General features: G+C 56.6%; 1 protein-coding gene across 2 annotated transcripts in view; it reads right to left on the reverse strand.

Moving 5' to 3' along the window:
• Nucleotides 1–6,662: 6,662 nt before the first annotated feature.
• PTPRN2 (protein tyrosine phosphatase receptor type N2) overlaps nucleotides 6,663–23,023 on the reverse strand; it is an 812,882-nt gene continuing 796,521 nt past the window's right edge. For both annotated transcript variants that reach the window (XM_088018277.1, XM_028092397.2), the window contains 2 exons: nucleotides 15,239–15,312; nucleotides 6,663–8,266 (listed from right to left, as the gene is read on the reverse strand). In XM_088018277.1, the coding sequence (XP_087874403.1) occupies nucleotides 8,195–8,266; nucleotides 15,239–15,312 (146 nt within the window). In that variant the 3' untranslated portion in view covers nucleotides 6,663–8,194. The remainder of the gene's footprint in view (nucleotides 8,267–15,238; nucleotides 15,313–23,023) is intronic.

A 23,023-nucleotide genomic window follows, 5' to 3' on the forward strand; every position in this document is an offset into this window, starting at 1 on the left:
AGCACATCCCAGGCACATTCTTGTGCCCATCCAGGGCTGCTTAGCCTCATGTTCAAGCCAGACACCCTCAGTTCCTCCCACCTGAGTCCAGTTGTACATGTTGTGCACCGCACAAGGGTCCCTGGCTGAGGGGACAAATTGGGGCTGAAATGCAGCCCTGGTCTTGTGGGCCACATGCAGGAGGCCGCAGGGTTAGCAGCTGCCCTGAGCAGAGAGATCCTGGGGTTCTTACCTGCAGGCCCCAGATGGCTCCTCCTCCCGGAACTGCTGAGGCGTTTGAACACCAAGGGCGGCGGGTGAGCCCCAAGCACAGTGAGCACCAGCCCAAGGCTGGCTCCCTCAGTGCACTATCCGGAGGCAGGGAGGCCTGGGGGCCAACCCCACTTCCTCTGTCACTGTCACTCAGTGCACTCAGCTCTGTGAGGCTTCCTTCTGACCTTCCCAGACCAGTCAGAGGGAGGTGGCGCCTCCCCCACCCTTCCTGCCCGCTGCCCCAGGGCCTTGTTTCTGGGACCTCTCTGCCCTGCCTCTCCTACTGCCCCCTCCTTCTCTGCTGCCCTGCTGTGCCCACCTCCTCCCACCTTCTGGCACCGTGCTCCCCATGTCCACTCCTCCTGGGCAGGGAGGTGTCCTGTGAAGTCAGCCTCTGCACTGGGGTCTCCGGATCCCACACCCCCTGCAGCCCTGCGGGACTGGCACGCAGCATTCCAGGCACTGGACAGCCCTCAGCCCCGGGCGTCCCAGGCCAGGTGGCTGAACCCCAGGAGCCATAGAGGGGTCAGGGCTCCCATGCCTTCGACTGTGTCCTATTTGATATGAGAATCTGGGAATCATCCATAAATCTTCATTTTGGAATCTGAGAGTTTATCAAAACAGCCTTGTTTCTCACCCAGTAATCCCAACATTTTCTCAGTGATACTGTTTTCTGATAATAATGCACATTTGAACCCAGCAGACACGCTATCAAGCAAGGTGTCTGCCGCGGTGCTGAGGCTGTGTGAGGGCGAGCGGCGCAGCGGGCCTCAGATGCCCAGGCCCTCCGAGACAAGAATGGGAAGCGCCAGGGCTGCCGGGCCGGCCGAGCTGCGGTGCCCAGCCTGGTGGGGGTAAAGGTGAGGGCACTGCACGCAGGGGTCTCCCCCCAGCCAGAGCCAGAGGCCTTTGGGCGGTCAGAGCAGGTGCCCAAGCAGGGCCCCCCCAGCCTGGGGAGACTGCTCCGGGGGCTGCCGCGGGAGCGCAGGGTCTGTTGCAGAGGTGGCATGGGGTTGTAACTGCAGGGCCTGGCGGGACAAGTGCTCAAGGACTGACTTTGCTGGTTGAAAAGGGCAAGGGACAGAAAATGAGAACGTGTGAGGGGTATCAGAGGCCGGAGGAGCGAACACTCTGTGTAGGGATGAACAAAATGGGGCAGCTTTCTCGAGGTGGGCAGAGGGTTGAGGGGGACCAGGTGCCCAGGAGGACACAGAAGGCAAGGTGGGCGGGGCGGCGTGGGCGGAGCCTGTTGGTGCGGTAGGCGGGGTCTGCGGGCGCGCGATGGGCGGAGTGATGTGGGCGGGGCCGGCGGGCGCGATGGGCGGGGCCTGCGGTGCGGAGCAACCGGAGCATCCGAGCCTGAGCCCTCAAGGCGGTATTTTGGTTCCCGCCTTTGCCTCGGGGCGGCGGGAGGGGGGATGGGCGCGATGGCTGCGGGAGCAGGAGGAGGCCACGGCGCGGGTGCAGCGAGGGCCATTGGTCCCCGCTGTGATGCGGAGTCGGAAGAAAGCAAGCCGCTGTGTGCTGGCTGTATAGACCAAGAAGCCGGTGTGGGGGGCCAGAGCTGAGGACACCGCCTGTGGGAGGGAGAAGCAGGGCTGCTGCGGGCCGGCGGGCTCGGCGGGCTCGGCGGGCTCGGGCCTCCTGCAGCCTCAGGCCCCGCCTCTCCGGCCGTGGCGCCCGCGGGAGCAGGGGGCTCGCAGGCCTCCACCTGCAGTGGGGGAGTAGGCCCCCAGGGGCAGGGCCCTGTCTCAGGAAGACCCCAGGGTCGGGCGCGCAGGACAGAGGCTTGGGGGCCTGGAACCCCTGGAGGGGACGTCCCGGGGCCCTGAGCACTGTGAGGCACCTCAGATGGACTTTAAAGCAAAGGGGTTGACCGGTGTCTAGACGCTGGATATTTGACATCCCAGTGAGTCCTGACCCACATGCACCTGTGAGCGTGCACATGCGTGACCGCGTGTATTGACGCCCACGTGTTAGACAGTTGGGGTGCCCGGTGCAGGTGCGCGGCAGGTTAGGGGAGCGCGAGAGGGAGGGCAGCACGGTGGGGCCCTGAAAGTCACCTTCAGGCGGAGTAGCAAAGCGGGGGGGGCGCTCCTTCCCGTGCTCCCGCCTGTCTCCTTTACCCCGAGAGCCCGCCCTCCTGCCTGAGACCCCCAGCTGCTTTCTGAGGCCTCGGCATCTCCGGAGAAGGTGCGGGATGGACTCTGGAAGCTTCCATGGGGCCGTGGTGTCCACAGATCTGCTGAGCCCTGCAGCGTCTGTAGCCGTATCCGGCCAACTGTGCCACGTCGTTCTCCAAACCTACAGCTGTTGGAGCAGGTTTCCCCGAAAAGGGACTGGTCCCTGTGAGTGACTGCACTTCTCCAGTGTGTCCGGCCTGGGACAGCGGGTCCCGTGTCCCTCAGTCACTCCTGGCCCCCAGGACGAACACTCTGGAGCAGGGAGACACTGCCTCTGGTCTTGAAGGACAGCTGCACCCACCCGAAAACGCAACCCACTTAGGCCATATGGTGCCTAATAAACAGCTAAGGCCAGTTCCTAAACAAATATCCTGAATAAAAGGAAAACCAGCCACTGTGTAGGAACAAAGGTGTCATAAAAGTCTAATTTTCTATCCCAATAAACGTCTTTGAATTAATGCCTATTACACTAATTATGAAGGTTTTATTAGTGTTCTCCTTGATTAATAAAGCACACAACACAGATCACATGAAATATTACTGCCATTTCCCCACGGAGAGCAACAGCGAGAAAGACAGCTGACAGAGCAGAGGGCACGCACACTGGCTCTTTGCAAGTATGAAGGTGATTTTCAAAGGAACATACAGCCTCCTACACCCAAACCTGGGGCCCCAGCTGGGGGAGACTCTGAGCCCGCGCCCCCTGTCCCCTGGTGCAGGCTGGGCCCAGCGTGGGGAGAGCACGGTGACCTGCGGCCTTCCCCTGAGACACTCGAGAAGCAGATGCTCCAGCCAACCGCGGAGACAGCCTCGAGGGACACGGTGCGGATGCTGTGTGCGGGGGTGCCCCGAGCCCCGGCTGTAGGACGTGGCCACCGGCGGGCGCGGTGGCAAGTGGACTTGGTGTCAGCGGACAGGGCTGTGCCAGCCCCCATGACTGCGGGCCTTTGAGGGGGAGGGAAAACTGCCCGGTCCTGCCCTGCCCAGCTGCTGGTGAGATGGCGCTGACCAGGTCTGGCCAGTAAGGGCAGGATGCTGCCGACTGTGGGAGGTGCGGGTGAGGGTGGAGTAGAGCTGACTGTGGCACAAGGGGGCCAGGCTGTGACCCAGCACCCTCACGCTCCCAGGACTTTATCGACCAGCAGGTTTGTGTATGAGCACACGCGTGCGTATTTCCAAGGATTTGCGGTGACCCCAGTTCCAATACTCTGAACACAGGTTTGGGCTCTCGCTGTGAAGAGAGGCATTGTGTGATCTTGAATCACCCAGGTTATAGAATTGCCGTGCACAGCGCTTCCGCTTACTTCCGGTAAGATTACATCTAACAGATTTTATTGAAAAAAAAAAAAAAGAGTCTCAAGCAACAATTTCATAAAAATGCATCCCCGAATCGCTTGCTGGTGAAGCCCACGGTGTTGGGAGGGGGTTAGAACCACCCTAGACTCGGTCTCTGGAGGCAATGGGGGCGGGCGGGCGGGGGTGAGTTCAGAGCCTCCCGTAAGGTGGGTGGCTGAGCCGTCACCATGCCCTGCTTGCTTCCCCGCTGAGCTCGCTGCCACCTGGTGAGGGTCCGGGGGGGGTGCACGTATTTTTCTCTTTAGCCCCCCAACTGCCCCGGTCTTCCAGGTGATCTTGAAGCCCCTCAGGACCAGGGGCTACAGCCCCTCTGTCAGAGTACATGCTTGGTGCCCCACTACATGCTGGGTGTTGTCAGGGGGATAAAGCCCTCCTGGTGACTGGGAGATGCACATCCCAGGTCAGTCCAGGAGGAAGGGCCATATGGTAGTAACAAGGACTTCCAGCAGGTGTCCGCGGCCACGGGGGCTGGGACCCGGGGTCGCAGCAGGTTCTGCAGGGCCGCACGGTGCGGGGCAGCGCTGGCCCCACACGAGCGCCCCTGTGCTGTGGGGGGCGAAGGCTCTGCAGGGGGTCTTGCACTGGTTCTGTTTCCTTCCAGAATGCTGGCTCCATCCCGTCTCAGAACATCTGCAGGGGTCTTCAGCCCGGTTGTGAGGTGACGGCTGGTGCCTGAGCGGTTCCCAGCCTGCTGCTGAGCTGGAGTTCTTACCTCAGCTTGTCCCACGTGCACATACCTTCCCCAGTTTCTAAATAATCGTTCCCTTTGGGTTTCACTTCCAGAAGCTGTGTTGGGGGCCCCTGGGGGGGCTCAGTCAGTTCAGCGTTCCACTCTTGGTTTCTGCTCAGGTCCTGATGTCAGGGTCGTGAGATCGAGTCCCGCAAGGGGCCCTGCACTCTGCGGGGAGTCTGTCTGAGGTTCTCTCCCTCCCCCTCTGCCCCCGCCCCCCACTCAAATAAATAATAAATAAATAAATCTTAAAAAAAAGTTGCTTTGGGTTTTTTCAAATCTGCTTCCTTTCACCCACACTGTTCTTTTTATATGCCGTTTGGAATGTTCAAACTCATTTTATTGCCTTTTTGTATTGTTGTGTTGTCTGCATTTCTCCCCGTATCAGACATCTCGGCCCTGCTGTGGTCCTCTTCTCCCTGTGGTTATGGTTGTTTATGGGGAGCTAACCCAGTCCTCTGGGGCGCATCCTTCTGGGGACTTCGCTGCTCCACCCGAGTGGTTTTGCCTCCGCTGATGCTCGCCACCCGAGGGCTCCGCTGGGCTCACATTTCAACCCTCCTTGTTTGGTTTGGGTTTCCTGTGCGGTGCGGGTAGGGCGGACTGGCCCCTGCCCCCTGCCTCCTGGCACCTTTCTTTCCCAGCAGGACAGCTGGGCCGGCCCGTCTCCAGACCCCTCCCGTCGTTGCTGGGCTCTGGGCAGGGATGCACCGCAAGCGCTGGTACCAGCAGGCAGGGATTTTAGCAACCATGGACTGGTTGCTAAAATCAGCTGCTATTAGAAACTACCCTGGATGAACCGAGAACTTCCGTTAACACACAAGTGGCCACTTCCTAGTTCCTTTACTCCCTTTGCACCCCCATCCCCAGCAGCTGCGTTCTTCCCGGTCCCTTCCCGGGCACTCACCGCCCTTCCCTCGTTGAAGTCACTCCTTGTGGGGGTATATGCATCCCGGGAATCAGCAGGTGAGTGATGGAGACGTGACTGATGCTGATCGAAGTGGAAAGTGGGTGGTGTGGAAGGCTGTGGTGAGCATTCTGTGGGAAGTTGTTGGCTCCGTGGCCCCGACGATGAGGAGGGCTGGCTACGTCACTACTGTGTGCTGGCGGAGTGCACATCTCCGCGCATTTCTGCGTGTCCACGTTTGCAGAGAGAGCCGGCTCTGGACATTTCCAGCACACCAGCTCCCGGGGCCCCCTGTGCTGGGTCAGAGCAGGCTGCTCAGAACCGGCCCCCAGCCCTTGTGTGGCTCAGTGTCCACACTCACCCACACCGACCATGGGCTTCCCTCTTTGCCCTTTCGTTAGAGCTGGTATGCACCGTATGTTTCCGGTACATGTTGTCCAGCATTCCTAAATACTCATGGTGGGAGGGGAACCTTTTCATGGCTTGGGGTCTGCCGTGTGCATGTTCTGACATGTGCTTATCATGAGAAGCCGCCCCATGTGGTGCGTGCACCTGTGATACCTCAGGGACCCCCGATGGCAGTAACTCACAGCAGTGGGACGCGCAGTCCACGGATGCCCAGGCAGGATTTGAACGTGAGGCCGACTCTGGAAAGGGGGGTCTGAGAGACCGATGTAACTGGGTGTCCACCCAGCGAGACCTGGGGGCTGATCTCTCGAGAAACACACACCAGCACTTGGGTGGACACTGAGCCCCTCAAGCTGACGGGCCCTGTGAGGGGTTACCTACTCCCATGACAAGCTGACTCCACACGCAGCCCTGAGTCACTGGGGTCGCTGAGGCGCTATAGGACAAGCCTGTCCCTGTGCCGCCGCCTTGATGTGCCAGGATGGGTGTTTGGCTGTGGGGGGTGGAGCCTGAGCCCCGGGAAGGAAGGGTCTTCCGCCGCTAGCCCTGTGCTCACGCCGCACAGATGGGCATGAGAGGCTGGGGGACACTGTGCAGACCACAGCCCCGGCTGCTTCCGGAGATCCTGCAATCAGTCTTTGAGGAAGGAAAGCTCTGGGATGCTCTGGCCCTTTGTGCACAGCTAACCCTGCAAAGGCGGAATTCTCGGAAAGGCTCCCATCTGCTCCCCCACCTCCGGGAGCAAAGGACGGGCAGGGAAAGTTGCCCTATCCTCCCCAAATAAAGACCATTTGAATGTGAAATCAAAAGTTTAATCTGACACAATTAAATATATTTATATATCTCACACTGGAGGATTTCTTTCGAAACATAAGGTTAGAAATTACAAGTAGGTATATGCTTCCTATATTCAGATAAATTAGTTGCTATTCATTATTTAGATTCCAGATAGGGAGAAACAACTCTGGCAAAAAATTATAGATCTATTAGAGCAGATGACATGACAGGACCACTTAAAGACACAAACAGTATTTGGCATCTTCTTCCCCAGTCACAGGCCGCTCTCCCAATGCTACTGGTTTTTGGGTTGCAGTGTCTACTTAGGGCGGGAAGAATGTGTGCAGTAAGCGGGACATGGAAGGTACCGGGGATGTATTCACACCTAATCCTAAGAAGAAAAGCTGTAGCGCACAGAGCTGTCTGCCTTCTTAGAGCCCGCCGTTCTGAGTCCAGCGAAATGAGTTCCTCTGTCGGGGGCAGGGGGGAGGGTGGCAAATCCGAATCGCCTCTAGACACTTGTGTCTGAGCGAGTTACACAGGTGTCTGACCTAGGTGACCCCGGGGGGGCGCAGGGCCCAGGAAATGCTGCTGTTTCCACCTTTCTCCCTGGTGCCAGGATCTCACCCAGTAAAACCAACAATGTACGTCACCCTGCATCCCCTTCTGGGAACGGGGTACCCAGGGTCTCCCCTGGATGCTGGCAGGGCCCAGGACATCCCCCCCAAGAGGGGAGCACAGGAGCCTGCTGGGGGCTAGGGCGCTCCTCAGGGACCCCGGAGCTTGTTACCTGCCAGGTTGGTTCCCCGGATCTGGTTACCCCCAAGGGAAGAGTTTATTAACAGCATCTGCTTTTGCAATGTGTAAATCTGTATTTAAAGTTAAAAATGTGTCTCCAGACTGGTTGCAGATGTGAGGCCTCGCCTGGGGTGGCTGGCCTGGGACGCGTGTGCCCTTCTTTGGGGGGTGGACAGTGGAGATAGGCTGTCAACAGCACCGGGGGCAGGTGTCGGGCAGCCTGCACGGGGGAACAGAGGGAAGATGCAGGGACGATGCTGTTCTTATTTCCCCCAAAGCTGCAGAATGGTAACACTTTGTTGCTCTAACTCCTGAACAAGTCGGGGAGGGGTTCCTGCCGGTGATAAGATGTCGTAAAGACAAATGCCACATGTCTGGTGGTGCCCTTCCAGCTTCTCCGGGTCCCCTCCCTGCAGAGCTGGCCCATCCTTCAGAGTTATAGCCCACAGGCCGGCTCTCTCCGTGGAGATGGTGTGGAGCGCACAACCTACAGCATCATTAGTAGGGCATTGTTTGCAATTAAGAATGTGAATGTGTGCTTTAAGGAAAAGTGTTTTCCTTTCAAGGAAGTGAAAACAGATAAAATGATTGTCCTGTGATTGGACGATCCCCCAGATCTCCCCTTACTATGATTTGGTTGAACACAAATGCGCATTGTAACCGCTGGGCCGCACTGACGAGGCAGGGACACTGAAGACACACAACTAAGTGGCATCGCGATTCCCAGCCACAGTCGACAGTCATGGTGCCAGCGCCTCCCAGCCTCGGGCTGCGTGCTCGCGCTCACTGCGGGAGGGCCCTGAGGATGGCGTTCACCTCCTCCGCCACGGCCGTCAGCGCAAACTCGAACTGCTCCTGGAGGGACGAGAAAGTGAAGAGGTGAGCGGGACCACGTTCCTCTAGACTCCAGCCTTTAGCTCTGCTGTGTCATTTTGCAGAAGGAATTGGTTCAGGAAAAGGAAGAAAGATCACACATCTCTGTAGAGAGGACAGTGGTGTGCAAGATGAGACCCCATGTTGATGGTGATTAGAATTTCTCACGTGGGAAAGGCTCATCTTTTATCACTGCGAGGAGCTGCTAAGCCCGCGACGGCACGGGGACGGCGGAGTGCGCAGCCCCCGGGGCGGGCCAGGGCCGACGCAGACACCGGCCACCCCGAGCTCCAGACCCCACACCAGCTGCGTGCAGACCTGCCACGGAGCCAGCCACATGGCCTCGCCTCGGAAAGGCCGAGGGGTAGTGTCCTCGCTGTCGTGGGCATCGCCCCAGCGTCCAGCCCGGCCCTTCCCTGTTGCACCTGCCGGGAAACCCCGCCTCATCCACAGCGTGTCCAGCCTTAGACGAGTGTGCCCACGTGTGCTCCTACTCATAGGCACGTGCTGGATGGGGCACGTGCAAAACCTGCCAAGACCAGGAGGTAGAAATGAGGGCGGTGTCAGGACTGTTCCCCTCTCTGGAAGGGGAGGTCTCAGCAGACGGGAACAAAGCCCCCCCCTCCACGCAGGTCACAGGCCAGTCCCCTGCACACGTCACTAGCCACACGACGCCCCCGACACTGCAGAGAAATTCTGAAGTGGGTGTTGGGCCCCTCCCAGTCATACCAGAGAAGTCACCGGAATAATAAGTGATGCACACTATCACCTACTGAGAAAGCCCTTTGGATGGCTTCAGTGCTTGATAATCTGTGGCAGGGCAGCTTCAAATCCAAAAATCATGGTTAAAATCCACTTTGAATGCCCAGTAAGGAGCAGAAACAACAGAAAGGCGGGATAATTTAACCCTCACTTTGGGGTCAAAGACCGTCCCTTGGTGGTTCTCTTTGTATTGGCCTTGAAGGAATGACCTGCGTGGACCAACACAGTGTCTTTGCTAGTGGACACAGCCTCCTGATGCACATTCTGGAAACTGCCTTCAAAGGCATACCCAGTCGATTTTACCACTGTGCCCAGCAGCGGCCTGAGGCTGGAGCCTCAGGAGGCAGGCCCCGTGTGCCCGGCATCCCTCCTCACGCTCGAAGGCCCCGGAGGAGGGGCCTTTGGCTGTCACCAGTGACAGGAAGCTGTCTCCTGTCACCAGCTCTCCGGCTAACAGCTTGTTCAAGGGGACGTGTCGTTGGGAGGATCCAGGTTTATGACGCATGAACAGCCACTCCAGACCATTTCTTCCCCAAAGGCTGGCTTGCCAGTGGGGAGCCCGAGGTTTCATGATGACTTGAAATGTGAAAAAATGAAAGGAGACTCTTTGGAACTCTCATGTCATGTGTCATGTGGCTGCTTACAGCTTTTGACACGCAGACAATCCATCCCAAGACATAGCGCTGACAGGGAAGTGGGCAAGTTCACACATTTGGAATCCTCCGTAGCCATCACGAGTATCTGATAAGGGGGCCAACAGGGTCCAGTGAGGAGAGCAGACCAGACGTGCACCTGTGCCTCGATTAGCCTCATCCAGACACCCTGTGCTCATAGTACACGTGACACGTCGACAGGAGGTGTGGCTTAGATGGTCACAGTGTGCTCTGTGGCCCTGGGAGCCGGAGGGCCTGCAGAATGCGCTGGGCCCTGCCACGGGAGGCTCTCGGGGCACTGGCGGGCAGGAGACCAGGGCCTCCTGGAACGAGGGACCCTTGGCAGAGGCACGCCGTGCCCCTTGGGGCTGGTCGGCAATGAGATGGGGCTTGTCAGCCGCCCTGCCCCTTCCCCGAGAAGTAGCCCCGAGTGGCAGCGCCGACGCGCTCTGGTCTCCCGCCATGGGTGGAGGCCGGGTGCGCACCCAGTTTCAGTGGCACCACCTCCACTGACAGGCCCGAGTCAACCCCTCAGAAGTCCGGGGAGCCCCACAAACAAGCTGGGCAGACACGGCACCTGACTCGCTTTTGCTGTGGCGGCTGTGAGGGTCAGTGGAGGTGTTCGGGGCTGCGTGTGCGCGTGTTTGCATTTATAGTCACACTCAGATTCGTGTTTGCAATCCTTGTGGCTGCTCGCACAAAGGACTGGGTGGACCCACACAACATTGCCATGGTACTTTCATTCCTGAATTCAAAGGGAGTCATAGTAAATGGCTGTCCCAGGAGCTGTTACCCTCCATGGAGCGCCAATGACCCCCCCAGGTCAGCACTTCCCCACGTCTCCCTCACGGTGGGGGCAGGGCAGAGTGCTCTCTGTGCCTTTGGCTCAGCTGTTCTTCACAGAGATCAGCCCTGGCTCCATCCTTGACATCTGATACCAGAGCAGGTGAGGGACAGGGTGCATGCATGTGCGTATGTGTGTGCACCCATGCATGTGTGTGCATGACTGCACACGTGTACATGTGAGCGCGCATGTGTGTATGAGTGCACATGTGTACATGTGAGCGCGCATGTTGTGCATGAGTGCACACGTGTACTTGTGAGCGTGCATGTGTGCATGAGTGTACACGCGAGTGTGCATGTATGTGTGTGCATGTGTGTGCATGAGCGTACAGTGTACATGCAAATGTGCATGTGTGCACGTGTATGCATGATTGTACATGAGTGCGCATGTGTACGTTTATACGTGTGTGCACACAGGTATGCACACGTGCACGTGTACGTTTATACGTGTGTGCACACACAGGTATGCACGCACGCGTGTGTGCACTAATAGGTATGCATGCGTGCACATGTGTACGTTTATACGTGTGCACACACATAGGTATGCACACATGTATGCATGCACATGTGTACGTTTATATGTGTGTGCACACATAGGCATGCACACACGTGTGCGCACATGTGCACGTTTATACATGTGCGCACATAGGTATGCACGCACACATGCGTGTACATGTGTACATTTATACGTGTGCACACACAGGTATGCGCGGATGGATGCGCACACGTGTATGTTTATATGTGTGTGCACACACAGGTACGCACGCGTGGACACATAGGTATATGCACGCGTGCGTGCGCACGTGTACGTTTATACGTGCGCGCACACATAGGTATGCGCGCATGCATGCGTGTGAACGGGGAGATAGAGACACAGAGACTGAGGGGAACAATCTCAAGGTACTGAGAGGCTTCTGATGGAGCAGGACGTGGGTCGGGAGGCCCGGGGCTGTGAACTGGATTACACTTAATTCAATCAGTCCTTGTCGCGTCAGACCCCGAGCAAGGTAGGGAGCCGGGCTTGCGGAGCAGAACAAGGATAGGGTGAAACCCAAAGCCAGAGACGAGCAGGGGAGGGGCAGGAGGTGCGGTACCACATGTAAACACCGTGCGCACCCGCCCGGGGCCAACCAACATCACTACTTCCTGGGGACACACGGGTCAGTTGGCTTTTGAAGTGAGCGTCGAAGAGAAAGTGTCGTTACGGAGAGCGTTAAGGAGGCACCTTAACGAGATGAAGGGGACGGAGGGGGAGAGTCTGTTCCACGACACGCGTAGCGGACGAGACATCGCTCACCTTGTGACGTGTGTTTTCCCTGCCTCCTGTGATTTCATCTCCCTTCCTAGGAACGAGCATTCTGTTGCGCTACTGACACACGTGAGGTGATGGGGGTTGGGTGACATCTCCTTCTGCTTGGGTCTCCCGGGCCGTAACCCTGTGCTGCCGCTTGCTTCTCAGGCTCGTCCCCGCGGCCGGCGCCAGCTCCCAGGCCCGGGGCCGTGGCTTCCCTTCCTCTCCTCAGGCAGACGCACGGCAGGTGTCTGTGCTTCGTTTGACCGAGGGTTTGTTTCCAGGTGGAAAATCAGCTATTGGGGGCTTTTTTGAACGTAAAGATGGAGTTGTGCAGTCAGGCTGTGCGCTGGGGGTCGGGGGGCTCCGTCCCCGGTCTGTTTTGTGTCTTCAGCTCATATGGCACAATCTGACTACATGGGTTTGAACAGCCCACAGGCGACCTTCTCTTGGCTTCTGTGGAAGAGTATTCAGATTGTATGGCACTATTTTTTCCCACAGAAATTTTCCTTTTGTTAAACTGAACTTCAGGGGAAGTTCCATTTCATGGAGAAATGTTGGGCAAAGCCATCAAATTAAGACAGACTGGTGGCTTTGATGTGCTTATTTCTTTATACCTTGAAATTCTAGGAATTGCATTTACATACACACTTCCAGACAGCTTTTGAACCCCCACCTGAAGGAAGAGGGTCAGTTCCGGCAGGGAAGGTACATGAGGCAAATTCTCTGCTCTCTGGACGCTTCATCTCCCTTTCTGGCAGGGCCTGTGGGCCGTTCCCTGGGCCTCAGGACCTTGTGCCACGAGGCCCGAATGGTTTTTGCACTGTGTTATGCACCGTCCCCACGGTTTCGCCCAGATCCACCATGGAGTCTGTGTTTTGGGCATCCTTGTACCGTCTGGGGTGTCTGGGGTGGAGGAAGCCTGCCTGGGAGGTACCCAGGTTCAGGGAGTGAAGAAGTGAGTCTTGACGATTTCCTGCAGGTTATCTGTGCAGTAGGAGACGGCCCAAAGCAGCATCAAGATTTAGGCAGAGACAGAATCCGCTTTTCTTTCCTGGTTATAAAGTGACACTGCTCACCAGGCCCTGGTTCTCAGGCCTCCAAGCCTCCTCCATGGCTTCTGGTGGCCCCGTGGGGCCAGACCATCCAGGGACAGTGCACTGACCCTGCAGTGCTGGCCCTCACAAGGCTACCACCAAGTGGCATGGTCAGGCTAGTAGGATGGACCTTCCTTGGGCACAAAACCTGCGGGTTATTTGTCACCTGCTGACATCATGATAAAGCACAACAACAAAGAGACGTGAACAGTACCAAATCTCTCCCCCAAGACACTGCTCGTTACCAAGAAGAATCACCTGGGGGACACCCCCTGAGCCGAGTGACCGAAGCTCACCTCCCTAGAAAGGAGATCAACCGGGTTCACGTGCCTCCTTCTGGGACGTTCCTGTCCAAGATGCACAACCAGAACCCATCACAGGAACCTCAGACAAACCCAAGCAAGAGACAGTCTATGAAAACCAAGCCACACCTGCCAGTTCTCTTTTGAAGAGCTCTCAAGGCCACCGAGCTGTTCCATTAGTCGAGATGTGGGAGATATGACGACTGAGTGCTCAGGGGTGGTCTTGCTCCAGGGAAAGGTCACTGCGGACATGGATGAGCTAGGACAAGGTCTGCCCCCGAGTAAATGGCTTATACTGATGCCGGTTCCTGGCTGCGGTCACCTGTGGTTACATAAGGTGCTAGCAGTGGGAACCTAGTGAGGGCACGTGGGAATGATCTGTATTATTTCTGCACGTGTTTTGCAGGTCTGAAATAATTTCAAAACTTCAGATTAAAAAAAAATCCTAGGAAAACAAAGTGTGCCATGATTGATAAACTTCTTTCACGCTAATCAAATGCGAATTCTCGTGACCCGCATGCGTGCTACAGGGGGATGGGGTGAGCGCACGGTGCTGGTGACAGCTCTTCGGGGCTGAGCGTGCACAGGGCAGGCTGCTTGTACCCCCAGGTGCCGGAGCCTGGGTGGAGGTCCGGGGCTGGGGCAGGCGCAGCTGCCGGGGGGAAGGGCTCGGCCGGAGCAGTTCTTGACTCTTTAGAAGGCTTCTTGTGACTCTGCTTAGAATAGATTGTGGCTCTGTAAGAGACTGAAGTTAAATTTGCTTCGGTGCTTGGGGTTGACTTTGGCCATCAAGAACCAGCCAGGTGACTGTTAAGGTATTTCAGGAAATGATCTTCCGGTTCAAAGTGTGCTCAGCTTAGCCTCCTGAGGCGTGTGGCTTCATTCTCAACAGAGAGCTTGGGATGTAGCTGTCTCCTCTCATCCAGCTCAGACCCCGTGTGACGTGTGTCTTCTCATGGTAACATTCAGACAGAAAGGGGGCTGGGGGCTACTGGCACTTTCCAGGGGGAGTAGTGAGACCCCGGGAGGCAGGGTAAGCTCTCTGGGGCCCCAGAACCATCACCACGAGGCACAAAGCACGGTCCTCGGGCCCTTGGGTCAGCCCCACTTCATGGGAGTGCTTTTTACAACCTACAGTCCTCTTAGGCATAAGGAAGGAATTCTGCAAGGGTGTCTTTTAGGGATTTTGGCCTTTTGTGTAGGTGCTAATAGCACTGGGGTGGCAGGACTACCTTGAGAAAGGGAAGATTCTGTATTTTATGACTTCATTACCTTTATGGAACAGATGCGCGGGAGCTTTCGTGGTCGTTGGACACAGATACTTCCGAGTGCTAAAGGAACATCATGTAAAGCCCATTTCTAGCTCTGGTTAACCCAAAGCCAACCAGCCATCTTGTGTTTACTCTTGTTGCAAACGTGGCCTTCTCAGTAAGTACGCAAATAAGCTATTTTGAGGTGTTTGAGGACCTGAGTACACCCGGGGACATCCGATGACCACACAACAGAGTTGTGGTTCTGTGGGCCAGAAAGGGGGGGGGGTCTGGCAGAATGTTAGTGGATCTAGACCATTCCCCTGCAAGGGTGCTGGGGTTTGTCACTGACCTCTTTTTTTTTAAATTCCCAAGTGAGTGTGGAGACCAATGTGGCTCAATACCATGACCCTGAGATCATGACCTGAGCCGAAACCAGGAGTCAGACGCTTAACCGACTGAGCCACCCAGGTGCCCCTATCATGGAGCTCTTTTTGTAAAAATGTAATGCTCTCCCCCTTCCCCAAATCTGGTGGGGAGAGGGCTCCAAAGACTGGAGATCCAACTGCATCTGTTTTTGCTCAAATGCAGGTGGTTGCTGGAACCATGGGCCGCCCTCCCGGGAGGGGCCTTCCACTCCCACCTGGGACCTGCGTGGGAGACACTTGGTTCCCTTCTCCTCTCTCCTTGCTGGGAAACACCTGCAGAAAGACACCCCTGTCGCCCCCACCATTCCCGAGGACTGGCCGACAGTACCTTTGTCTGGACCATGCCCGGTCTCTGGTCCCTCAAGTGCTCCAGGGTCGCGGCGATATCGATCTCCTTAGCGCCTGCAACAAACAACACACACAGATCAGGCTGGGCTCAGACACAAGATGACCCGCGCTCAGCTGTCCCTCGCCTGCGTCGGGCTCCCTTCAGGCTGAGAGACCAGTTCAAAATGATCACGCTCATCCCTCAGCAGGCCTGGCGGGTACCTGCCATGTCCGTGTTCGTCTAGAAAAACAAGGAGCGCGGTTTTTGCGAGCATTCATTCAGGAACACAGGGCTGAGACATGCTGTCAGATGCCCATCCACGTACTTACAACAGTCGTTGCTATTAGAGATGACAACTTGATGATTTGTGTGTGTGTGGGGGGGTGCATTTAAAAGAATGTTTTAGAAATGGGAAGCATATAAGCTTTAATTTCAATCGTGTAGAATTTTTTTATTTCAAGTAATGAGAAATGAGACTAATAAATCTTTTCCATCTTATATTGGCTTCTAAAGGTGGAGCTCCCAGTGAGGGTTCCAAATGTTAAGAAAAGGTAGAGATGCCCTTGTGTGTGTTCACTGCAGAGTTTCACTGAAAGACCCCTCCCCACAGAGAGCATCTCATCGCAGGTGATCTGGGCTTCACAGAAATAATACTATTTGGGTTTGAAACTTTAACCTTATCATTAATTCAACACGTGTTCTTGTTTTTCTATTTCTAGTAGACAGAGAATGGCGCTGGGTCCCATGCCCACAAGCTTCTTACAGTTTAGGGAGCTGAGACGCGTCTGCCAACATGAAAATGCAAAATGTGGGAACTGGGAGCAGGTGGTCGCCCCCGAGGTGGGGGCGGGGTGGAACCCACGTGCCAAACTAGGTGCCATGTTCCGAGCATCATCTCGGCTCGTTACCAGAACACAGTGGAATGGGAGCTGTAGAGGAGACCGAGGCTTATCCCCATGGAACAGCCTGTCTCTGGTCACACAGAGCAGGTGGCCGCGACTGTCGGCAGCCAGCCTGCACCAGGCAGAGGGGCGAAAGACCCTGACTGGCCCTTCTCTGTCTGCACAACCTAAGTGAGCACATTGCTCCCCTCGGGCACAGAACCGGGACAGTGAACTTGGAAATTTCTAAGGTGGTTGTAATTTTTCAAGTCCTAGGGTTCTGGGGCTTAACCGGTGGGCTCCTGAGCACCCAGTGATGTTTTCCGAGCACAGCAGGTTGAGACAGGCAGAGAGGGAGAGAGGTGGGCAGGGGAGGTCCTGGGAGGAAACACATCCCAACCAAACGTATCTGCACAAATAAAGGGGAATCAACAGGAAGGACAGATGATCTGGCACCATGCCCCCAGGGCGGAGGGGCACCCCCGTGCCCTCACTCTCCACTCTCATCCTCGAGCAGACAGGATGGGAGCACTTGCATCTCTTGAGGCTGGGGGGACAGTGCTCAGCACGTCGCGGGCTCGCCGTGAATGAGGCGGCCTTATGGGAAGTAAGCCGGTGGTCCTTCCAGATATGGAATTCCAACCTACTGGAAAACACCATGAGTTTCCCCAAGTGTTAAATCAGGGCCTTCATAGGAAGGAGAAGAAACCCCCCTCTTGACGGCTAGACAGTCGACAGGGAGCTCAACAGCTGGGGTCTGCTGAGAAACTCATTCAAGGAAAAGACAGGGGTCAATTTCGGGACATGCTCCTCTTCGGGTGTGGACGAGGCCACAATAAATACAATTTGTTTTAAAGGGAGCCCATGATTCTCTGTTCTGTTCCATTGATCTATGTGTCTGTTTTTGTGCCGGTACCACACTGGCTTGATGATCACAGCTTTGTAACAGAGCTGGAAGTCCGGAAACATCTTTTTCTTTTCTTTTCTTTTTAAAAATATTTTATTTATTTGTCAGAGAGAGAGAGGGTGAGCACAAGCAGGGGGAGGGGCAGGCAGAGGGAGAAGCAGGCTCCCCGCTGAGCAGGGAGCCCGATGAGGGACTCGATCCCGGGACCTGAGCCAAAGGCAGATGCTTAACTGACTGAGCCACCCAGGCACCCCTGGTTTTCTTTTTCAAGGTTGCTTTGGGTCTTTGGGGTCTGTTGTGGTTCTGTAAACATTTTAGGATTTTTCTAGTTCTGTGAAAAATGGTGGTGGTATTTTGATAGGGGTTACATTAAATGTGTAGATTGCTTTGGGTAGCATAGACATTTTAACAATGTTTGTCAAAAACAAATGAACATAGGAAAAGGGGGGGAAAGAGGAGAGAGGGAACTGAACCCTAAAAGACTCTTACAGACAGAGAACACACTGAGGGTTGATAGGGGGAGGGTGGGGAATGGTCTACATGGGTGATGGGGATTAAGGAAGGCTCTTGTGATGAGCACTGGGTGTTTTGTGTAAGCGATGAGTCACTGAATTCTACTCCAGAAACCAAAATTGCACTGTATGTTCACTAAAATTCAAATAAGAGAAGAAATTTCAACAACAGATCAAAAACAATAAATAGAAATAAAGGGAACCCACGAATCTGAGATAGTCTGAAACAAAGAGGTTTGCCCCGCTACCAGATGGGAAGATGGAGAAGAGAGGAAGCTGAGTGGTCGGGTCTGGAGGCCACGGCATGTGGTGCCCCCCGTGGTGGCCACGGCCTGAGGATCTGCTGCCTCACCTTCCCAGGTAGGCTGGGCCCTGGGGGCCCACATGTGAGTTATGGGGCTAACCGTGCACAGAAATTGGCTTCCTCAGGACACAAGCTTGCCTTAGGAAGATTAAACGCTACGCAGAGAGGGAGCGAGGGGGAAACGGATTTCTTCCATACCGCGCATGGCACTGCCACTCTCCAGCCGGCGTGGACAGAAGCACCAGGCGTGGGCAGCAGCAACCGGGCCTGCGGGAATGCTCCCCACACCTGCCGGCTGGGGCCAGGTGCTTGCGGTGCTTCCCTGCCCCAGGCTGAGGCTCCGCGCTGGTGTGGGGTCTCGAGCTGGCATGGGGGGGCCAAGGGTCCTTGCAGGGTCCGACGCGGAGCGACAAGGCGCGGTCATGAATCACGGCACCGACAGCATGCTAGCTGCTCGCAGATTCCGGAGAATTAAACTGCTCGGCTACAGCCTACATTGGCTTCCAGTTGGATGCGCAGCTACTTCCTCCTACGACCGCGAGGCCCGCATTCGGAAGCGTCAGGTGTGGGGCAGACCCTGGTGCAACAGAGACGAGTCCCAGTCCTTCCTAAATGAAATCGGAGGGCTTCATGTGGGATCTGGACTTAGACAGAACCCCTCTCTTTTTAAGGCAGTTCAGGTCACTTTCTTTTAGTCCTTGAAGCTGGTTTAAAACCTCTTCCAGCTGCTCTTTTATTCCGAGGGGCTGCTCTGTATGCTGGGGCTGTATGGAGGCCTCCCCTGCGGGAGGCCAGGGACGGGCTGGGGACATGTGCAGCCCTCCCTCCTGGGTGGCTGTCCGCGTGGACGATGGTTGCCGGCCGTTGTCCCGAGCCTGCAGGATCCTTGGATAAAATGCTACGAGGAACCTCTCTTGTTTTGTTACCTGCTGACGCCCTCTGGACCACGGTCTGTGAGGGAAAGGGAGGGACAGGCGGAAGCCTGATCGGGTCGTCCCTACTCAAGGAGTTTAAACCACCCCGGGGGAGCTAGCTCAGAATCCCACTTTGCCTGGAGCCAGTCAGACACTTGAGGAGGTCAAACCGATGCTTAAAAACATCCAGAACTAAGTTCGGGGAGAGACGGATTGATGAGGTCACAGGTCAAGTGTATGACATGGTGGCTAATATCCCCTTGCTCATCAGGATTATGGTAATAAGCTATTTGCGGTCTGTGCTGAGAAGGAAGTTTCCAGAACTCAGTCCGTGGTCAGTCGTGAGCGCTGGGGACACACAGGGAGGGTGGTGTGAGGAGGCTCAGTGGCCTCTGAGGGTGTGGGGCCTCATGGAGCACCAACCAGAACCCGCATTGATAAAGCAGATCCACGTGGGCCAGGAGGGGGGTGGGTGTGTGAGTCCTTCCTTACTTTATGAAGGGATTTATTTAAATCCCCCCAAATCTAGGAAGCTTCCTCTAGTGCATTTAAAATGGAACCCTCTCTTTAAAAATTCCATCTTGCTGACAACATCTGAAATTCGAGGCGGACAGACCTACTGCGTGTGGTGCTCAAATGGAAAAGCATGTAAACAGTCAAAGAAAAAGAACATAGAAAAAATTCCCATGCAGAAGACAGGGCAGGAGCAAGATACAGGGGCGGTTTCTGGTGTTTCCCGCTTGAGAAGCGTCAGGACTATTCCAACACCAGAACGCTCACAGGATCGGGCTCTGCGGCCCAGCGCAAGGTGTGCTCCCCGGATGTGGCTGCGCAGCCCGGGACCCAGCACCATGGCCCCCTGTAGGCCGCCCCAGCCCAACCCCGATGTCTTCCCTGCGGCCCTGCACGGTCGGCTAGCGCGCACACCCGGGCCCCATCCAGTGCGGTGCTCGATGGGTATTCATCACTGTTAGTCTCTACTTCACTCAGGGTCCATTGGTTTCTAAGTTTACGCACCGGCTAAATACATTTTTAAGACCAGAGAGGTTTTTAAGCCCTAGATAAAAAGTATTAATCGTTAAACAATGAACATCTAGAGAACACTAGTATGATTAAAATTCTTTTTTTTTTTTTTTTTTACAGCGAAAGGATGGATTTGAAGTTTAAGGAGACCAAGTCCTTGATGGGGTTGGCTTCGAGCTCTCTTGCAGTTTGCTTCCCGGCTGAGGGCTCGTGGGGACTGTCCACCCCCTCGGCCAGCCCAGCCCCCTCGCAGGTGCGCACGAGCGAGCGGGGCTGTGGCCTGCGCATGTGCACTCCCCTCCGCACGACTTCCGGCAGTCCGTTCGGTGGTGAGGCCGAATACACATAAATGAGTTTCGTTACAGAGTTTTTACCCACAGGTTTGCAAACGGCAGGGATCCCATGTGCTCTTTTCTTTAAGGTAAAAAGACAAGGTGTGTCAAGTGTGCAAGAGGGAAAAGCCTTCACTTTGCACGAGCAGGTGGTCTCCCTTCTGCCGTCAGGAGGCGTCGAGCAACGGCTCTCTCTGGCCGAGCCCACCGCGCACGGCCAGAGCTCCGCCCCGGTCCGCAGGACAAGATCCGGCGGCTGTGGGCACCGCCCCCACAGGTGCGCGCACGCGCACACCCACACGGGCTCGCCCACGCCCGACCCGGGCTCGCACACGCCGGACACGCCCACACAGGCTCGCCCACGCCCGACACGCCCGATCTGGGCTCGCACACGCCTGACACGCCCACACAGGCTCGCCCACGCCCGACACGCCCGATCTGGGCTCGCACACGCCCGACACGGGCCCGCACACGCCCACACGGGCTCGCACACGCTCGACCCGGGCTCGCACACGCCGGACTCGGGCTCTCACACACGCACCGCTGTCCTGTGCCTTCTGTGCCAAGAAGTTTCTGATGCCCGTAACCAACTGGAGGCCTGTAAAAATCACAGCCGGGCGGATTCCTGCTGACCTCGGAGATGAATTACAATCTCCTTTTGTCACTAGATCAAACGAGACAAGTTTACATCCTATTCCCTTGAAAATGAAGTACACCGGGACCCAAAACCAAAATTTTTTTTATAAAACAAATTCTAAATCATTTTTCAGGAGAACTGAGAAGCTTCCAAGTTTTTATAAAAGATGTAAGTCAGAAGTAGGGCTCTGTAGGTGTGCACACTCCCTTCAAACCCACCACCTTCAGTACTGCAGGGGAGCACGGGGCTGCTCAGGGTCCTGAGCACCTGTCCTCCAGCCGGGCACCGACACACCGCAGGGGCAGCCACGGTTGGGGAACATGTGTGCCAGGCGCCCAGGTGTAAGTGAGCACGCTGGCCCCCTGAAGAGGGACGGATGAGGGGAGACGGCCCAGCACTCGGGAGAGCACGCCGCCATGCACAGGTGCGGCTGCCTCTCACAACCCCCTGAGCAGCAGGTGCCGTGGGCACAGGGCGTGAAGGAGATGCAGACGCTGCAGGGGTCGTGGAAGCACACAGGTGTGGTCAAGCCTCCTCTCTGTTGAGGTTCCACGAAGCCCAGAGAAAGGCCCATGTCATGAATGTATGTGCACGAGTGTGTCCTGGGAGCGCATTGGCAGCGGCCGGAAAGGGGCCTGCAGGACCCCTGCCAAGCCACCAGGAACGCCAGACGGCTCATGTTAGGGAGTCTGCGGCTCAGACCAGGTTCTCTGGAGCGCCTGTGTGGCGGGGACACAGAAGTCAGCCAGGCCGGGCCGCACGGGTTGCTCTTGAACAGGAAAACAAGTCCTTCAAGGTGACTGACCCTCCACCGTTCACCAAAGTGGCACCATGGGCTCTGTTTGCCCCCCTCCTCCCTCAGTCCTCACCTCTGCTTCTGACTCAGAAAGCTGGAGCCCGCACGGCCTGGCTGGGGACAGTGCTGAGCACTGTGACTCCAGGCTCGGTGCTGGCGGTGAAGCACTCGGCCCCTCTTGGCCTCGTGGAAAAGGGGAAGCAGACACCCAAGGAGGAGTCAGGAGGGACCACAGAAGTCAGAAGGACAGCATGGGGCTAACACTTAGCACGGTATGTTCTGTCCTGCGAAAGTCCAGGTGACCGTGGGGGGTGCTTATGGAAGGGTCACTAATTCAAAGGGGCAGAGGCACCGTCCCCTGTACTCCTGCCCCAGCCAGACGACACCCTTTCTTGCTAAGGCCTCAGAATCCTACTTAACACCGCCTGTGAGCTGCCACTGCCAAGTGACCAGGATGGCTGTGCGTCGGGACTTCCTCCACCAGCATGGACGGGGGTCTTGGCAGGAGCAGGGACATGCCCTCACCATGTGGGGAGGAAATGAGCACGGGAACTGCTGCCAAGAAGGGCACAGGCAGCCTCCCTGGAGGCCTCTGGGGTCTGCAGGGAGAGGGTCACGGCTGCGAGTGGAGTGGCCTGGCTGGCAGTGGGTGGAGCTCTGCTGGAGAGGTAGCAGCAAAGCTACTGGGTGTGTGTGGCAGGGCCCAGTGAGGGCGGCCTGCCTGGGGATGGCAGGGCAGACAGGTGACGCTGCTCACAGGGAAGGGGGACAGTGGATGGACAAGCTGGTGGCCCATGGTCCAGCAGAAGGAAGCGAACTCACAGGAGGGACGGCCCCAAACACCAACCAAGTCAGGTGGGTTGACCCAGGTTTCGTGGTCTCTCACGTCGGCTGTGTGTCTGCCCACGGACTAGTCAGACTGGGGAGGAGCGCCGTGGGTGACGCCAGGAGGCCGTGTGAGCAGATCTGACCCAGGAGGTGAGGGAGGGGGGGATGCTTGCTCTGCAGGCTGGCCTCATGGGGACCCGCGTCTACCCCCTGGCAGGTCTGAGCGCCCACAGCTGTCAGCCCCGCCCAGCTCGCTCCAGAGGGTGGAGACCATTTAGGAGATGAACTGTAGGATCATGGTTCACAAAATTACCCAAATACATTGTGCTCCTGGTGCTTCCTTGGAGTAAACGGCCCTTTTGTGTCTTGCTCCCCCCCTTAACCAGCTTGTCTACGGTGTGCCCGGTGTGCCCTGGCCGGGGTCACAGCGCAGGGATGCGGCTCCCGGAATGCTCACCTGAGTCTGGGCTGCAGTGGGCCGAGAGCACCCGGCTCCCAGCTCTGCAGACCGCCCCTGCCCGCGCTGCCCCCGCGTGCCTGTCATTGCCGCGAGCTACCAGGCTGCTCAAGGTGGGAAGTGTGGATCACGTCAGGTGAGGGAAGAAATACACGCGCCCCTGCCTGATGGAGGCCCCGTCTTCTACGACAGTG

The sequence above is a fragment of the Eumetopias jubatus genome, unplaced genomic scaffold (genome assembly GCF_037043125.1).
Source record: "Eumetopias jubatus isolate StellerSeaLion01/CBP00866 unplaced genomic scaffold, mEumJub1_p1.0 scaffold_14, whole genome shotgun sequence".
NCBI classification, from domain to species: domain Eukaryota; kingdom Metazoa; phylum Chordata; class Mammalia; order Carnivora; family Otariidae; genus Eumetopias; species Eumetopias jubatus.